The 5,557-nt window shown below is 39.8% G+C and overlaps 1 protein-coding gene across 1 annotated transcript; it reads right to left on the reverse strand.

Annotated features, from left to right (window-relative positions):
* Window positions 1-263: 263 nt before the first annotated feature.
* Window positions 264-5,337, reverse strand: LOC121414744. Its single transcript, XM_041607808.1, has 3 exons — window positions 5,198-5,337; window positions 1,044-2,228; window positions 264-572 (listed from the first exon to the last, which is right to left on the reverse strand). Exons 1-3 carry the CDS (start codon window positions 5,256-5,258, stop codon window positions 442-444), a joined length of 1,377 nt encoding a protein of 458 aa, XP_041463742.1. The 5' UTR covers window positions 5,259-5,337; the 3' UTR covers window positions 264-441.
* Window positions 5,338-5,557: the final 220 nt, after the last annotated feature.

Below are 5,557 nucleotides of genomic sequence, written 5' to 3' on the forward strand. Positions count from 1 at the left end.
TAAGCCCTAAAATGGCACGCTCCTACATACGACTGGAAGCGTTGGGGGTATGGACAACCCCTGGAATATTCGAGGAATACACAGTCGTCCATTCCCCTGTTCAGTCACCTGCGCCTGATGATAATGTCAAAAATATCCACTGGGTATACATCTTCTTTGTGAAAACTGGCCCATATTGCTATTGTCTGTCAGAAAATCGCTAAGGAATAGTGGGATTTGATTTTAAAAAAGAAAAAAAAAACATTTTTATAGAACATTTTTTTCCCTTTTTATGGGGGAAGGGTGTCTAAACATCCTGAAGAAATTAAGGGACTTCCATTTTTTTCTCAATTTTTGGCACAAAATAACAGTCCTTAATTCAGTATCTTTAGGAACTTTGTATCATTAGTCCCAATTCGTTTTCAAATCCGGAGCTCCATATAGTATACAAAAAAGACAGAATCATTTTTTCTCAGAAATACTGCAGAACACTTTAAACATGAGGACCGCCATCAGAAGGCAGGCTACCAGGCTCATCCCTCCTAGCGTCCAATAAACAACCTTCATGCTCCCTGAAGCATCTTGAACGTAACCTACCACATTAGATAGAAACAAAAAAAGGAGAAAAAAAAACGTTAAGACTCTTGAAATCCATAAAAAAGACATCCAAGTTAGACAAAATCACATGCACAAAATATTGGCTCGGTGTAAAAATGGCAGAGGTAAAAAAAAATGGCATAGGTAAAAAAAAAAGAAAGAAAACCTCTGTCATTTTTATCTCTACCATTTTTGCCTCTGCCATTTTTACATCTGCCATTATTACCTCCGTCATTATTATCTCTGCCATTTTTTACCTCTGCCATTTTTTATCTCTACCATTTAACCTCTGCCATTTTTACCTTTGCCATTATTACCTCTGCCATTTTTACTTGGCACCTTAATTGTGTTTTTATGACAAAGAGAAAACGAAACCGTTCATCTCTACTTGACTCCTTCTTCCACAAGACTGAAAACATCATTTTTTTCCAACAGTATATTTCATTAAAAAAATTGTCGTACCTTACCTGCACCTAAACCAGAAAGAAGAAGTCCAAGACCAATTGATAAGTCGGTGAGCGTTGACCCGTCAGCAAAACATTCTTGGTTGACAACGACATCGATGACACCTTCGCATGTAACAATGACGCCATTGACCCCGATACCAACGACAAACGACATCACCAGGAGGTAAAAGAAAGATGGTGACAGCGTCGTAATGAAAAATCCAATAGTCAGCCAGCAAGAGGAGACGAAGAATAAGAAGACGCAGTACTGGGGTTTGTATCTCAGCAGGACAGTCAGGAAAGCACTGGAAACACCGCAGCCGATGGTGGAAGCGAAAGGGAGGATGTTTGCAGTTCGGTGTTGGAGCCCCTGTGAGATGCCATAAGTCACTTCAAAAAGATCCCATCCTCCGAAAACAAAGAAGAGTATTCCAACACTCGGAATGAGCGTGCAAGAAACGATTGGATTCAAAACTAAAAAGTCAAAGTGGATGATGTCCTTGATCAATCTGATGAGATAGGACTCGTTGACTTCCTTCAGATCCGGCGCACTCTGTAAGGAAATGTTCAGATGGTCTTCGCTAATGTCACCGTTTAAGGACTTTCTTGCTGACTTACAGTTTTCGATGTTGTCAAGATGACAGAGGTGATGCTTTTCAATAGTGCAAGTTTCATTAGGCACATGAACTCCCACATCACTATCATTATCCCCCTCAGCACTCTTAATTTCGCCAATGGTGCTGTCATTACTCTTAAATCCACTGGGTATGCAGTTTCCCTCTGATATACTGTTCTGCCCATCTGGGCGACTGTTCATAGAGTCCTCTCTGGATTTTGAAGTTCTTCTTACTGGAATGGCTTTCTGTTGTTTGGATAATAACGGTGTTGTGTCCTTGGCGAATCCACCATTGGTGGTAGGCCTATCATCACGACCACTGGTACCAGTCTGTACAGAGGACTTCCGCTGATCTTTGGGCACTATGAGTGCATATCCAGCAGGTAACATGTTCAGGTATATCCCGCCCAGGATGAGGAGGGCCCCATCCACACCATATGCCATCAGACTCAGTGATATCATGAGAGGGATGAGCAGGCTACCAAGGATTCCGCCAAAGAAGGTGGAGATGCTGATGAAGGTAAAGTTTGTTGGGAAGTATCGATGCAACAGCGTAGGGGCTTGGCGATGCAAGACCGATGCGCAGATTGCTGCAGACGGAAGAAAGGGAATTGGAATGCCAAAATTGAAATAAATATTGAAAGTATGACTTGTGATAGGGAGAAAGAAATTGTGAGGATTGAAAATACTGGGATGAATTTGGAATAAAATAATAATAAAGAAGAAGACATGAGAGAGTGGTAGGGAAGTAGGGTAGATTATAAGCATGATAAGCAAGTCCTAATCATTATACTAGCATGCTACATGTATTTTTGGGTGAGGTATAGAAGAGTGTGGTAAAAATGGTTATTGGTCGATGTCTTTCAAAGGGACTGAATTATAGGGATAGAATTTGGATCCTTATCCCCATCATCTCCCTAACTAGTATCAAAGCAAATGAAATATTCCGCTTCATAATCAAGCAGTAAGAAGGTTACATCCCGATAAACATGGCTCTGGGAAGCGGGGGTGCTGGGGTGCCGAAGCACCCCCCAAAATTTACCTGGAGGTGCTGCGTGTGTTATCCTCCATAGGCAGCACCTTTGGGCAGCATCTCTGGAAATCTGGGAGGTATGCTAAATAGCAGAAATGTCAACAAAATGACCTACGTCTTTTAGTGAAAACCTTTTTTTCCTACATTATATTTTTGCTTCCCAAATTTAAACCAACACCCCTTGTTAAAGAACTGTTCTCAGGGCCCTGCTTATGAATCGGTTATTGCTTATAATATTGGTAACCCAGTCATGGCGTAATTTCCTTCAGCAAGAAATTTATCCACATTGTGCTGCACTCAGCCCAGGTGAGGTGAATGGGTACCCGGTAGGAAGAAATTCCTTGAATGCTTGAGCGCCTAGGCAGCTCAGCTAAAGCCGGGGTAATAATAATAGCAGGGTCCGCTGGTAGACCATTGTTATTTGGTGCATTATTTCTGCTTGCAAAATCTTATTTTTCACCAAGTATTATTTCCCTGTAAAATCTTCTGTTTTTCTATATTTTCTATACTTTTATCCGATCCATCAAATTCATCTTCCATGATTCACCCACATGTTGCTCTCCATAGAGAATTATTCAATATGCAAGGTAGAGAAACAAATGGGAAAAAAATGTGTATGTCCGCAATTGGATAACCCATAGGCCTATTTCTTTATCATTCTTCTATGTTCGCCACTCCTATATCAATATCGTTTTCCTGCACAGGTGTTATTAATGAAGATAATGATGCGCTGTGATCGGAAGCTCCGTAGCTCTGTACATCCATGACGGTAAAGATTTGCATAATATTTGGTAAGTTTTTATTAGGAACAGCGGATAGGAGCGTATCTCTGTGGCGTATAGATAATGGTGCTTGGGGCGCTTGCCCCCCCCCCAAAAAAAAGGGAAAAAAAGAGAAAAGGAAGAATAGAAGGGTGGTATACATTATTTTCTGAATATTGTGTCAAAATCTATTTTAAAAATTAATGATTTTTGTCTCACCTGCATAGCAGAGTGAGACTATAGGCGCCGCTTTTCCGACGGCGGCGGCGGCGTCAACATCAAATCTTAACCTGAGGTTAAGTTTTTGAAATGACATCATAACTTAGAAGGTATATGGACCTAGTTCATGAAACTTGGCCATAAGGTTAATCAAGTATTACTGAACATCCTATTAGAGTTTCATGTCACATGACCAAGGTCAAAGGTCATTTAGGGTCAATGAACTTAGACCATGTTGGAGGAATCAACATCAAAATCTTAACCTGAGGTTAAGTTTTTGAATTCCCATCATAACTTTGAAAGTTTATGGATCTGATTCATGAAACTTGGACATAATAGTAATCAAGCATCACTGAACATTTTGTGCAAGTTTCAGGTCTCATGATTAAGGTCAAAGGTCATTTAGGGTCAATGAACTTTGGCCGAATCGGGGGTATCTGTTGAATTACCATCATAACTTTTAAAGTTTATTGGTCTAGTTCGTAAACTTGGACATTAGAGTAATCAAGTATCACTGAACATCCTGTGCGCATTTCAGGTCACATGACCAAGGTCAAAGGTCAATGAACTTTGGCCGAATTGGGTGTATCTTTTGAATTACCATCATAACTTTGAAAGTTTATGGATCTGATTCATGAAACTTGTACATAAGAGTAATCAAGTATCACTGAACATCCTGTGCGAGTTTCAGGTCACATGATCAAGGTCAAAGGTCATGTAAGGTCAATGAATTTTGGCCATGTTGGGTTTTTTTGTTGAATAACCATCATATCTCTGTAAGTTTATTGGTCTAATTCATAAAGAGTGGACATAAGAGTAACCATGTATCACTAAACATCTTGTGCGAGTTAGAGTAATTTTCAAAGTCAGCACTGCTGCTATATTGAACCGCGTGATGCAGGTGAGACGGCCAGAGGCATTCCGCTCGTTAAAATAAAAATATCATATTTTTGCTCGTTCGTAAATTTTGGATGATACGCCATATCTGGCCCCACCAAAATTCTTCGGCCCATTACGCCTCTGGAGCATAATACATTCGGTAATTTTGAATTAGAATAAGAAAGTTACAAATTTAGTTGCAGTATGAAAAGAGAAGTGATAACACTATTACAAAGAAGAAAGGAAGTTCGTTTTTAAAAATCACTCAGTTTGGAGTTATTGTTCTTTTTGCTATTGTTGCCATTGTTGAGAATGGCGAGATCCGAGACAAGAGTAAGAGGGAGGGACGGAGGGAGGGAGGTAGCGGGGACAGATGGTTAATATAATCATGTTGAGTAAACATATAGATCTAATTACCTCAGTGGCGTAATTAGCCAAATATTTTGATGGGGCTAGATTTGGCGTATAGCGTAAAATTTAAAACAAGTTGGGAACGAGTGAAGCGAGCGAGCAAAAAAACAAAAAAAAAACCAACAAATTTTGTGATAGATTTTTAAATAATATTCGGAAAATAATATCATATTTTACCCTTAACTCTTTTTTTTCTTGGTAGTAAGAAATTGAGGGGGCAAGAGCGCCCCCATCTGTACGCCAGTGATTTATTTACCTGATGAAGTTGAAAGGGCCCCAAACACGAAGATGTTTTGGGTAAATGCAGTACCTATCATTGTCAGTCCAGTAAGCAAACCACAAACTGTAGTCAGAGCTCTTTGGTTTGCACAACGAGTCAGCAAAACTTTAGCAAGAGGTGCTGTAAAACAGAAATCCACAAAAAATATTTTATAATTAACACAGTGTTCCACATGCGACAATTCAATTCTTTTAAAACAATCAAAATTAATATTTCACACGTTATAAATCAGACAGTCCGATCTTTGGGAAAGAAGGGGGAGACTGGTTTATATAGGTAGAATTTATATTATCGGGCACCATTTTCTCCCAATCTCTCCCCCCCCCCCTCTCTCTC

The sequence above is a fragment of the Lytechinus variegatus genome, chromosome 5 (assembly GCF_018143015.1).
Source record: "Lytechinus variegatus isolate NC3 chromosome 5, Lvar_3.0, whole genome shotgun sequence".
In the NCBI taxonomy this organism is placed as follows: domain Eukaryota; kingdom Metazoa; phylum Echinodermata; class Echinoidea; order Temnopleuroida; family Toxopneustidae; genus Lytechinus; species Lytechinus variegatus.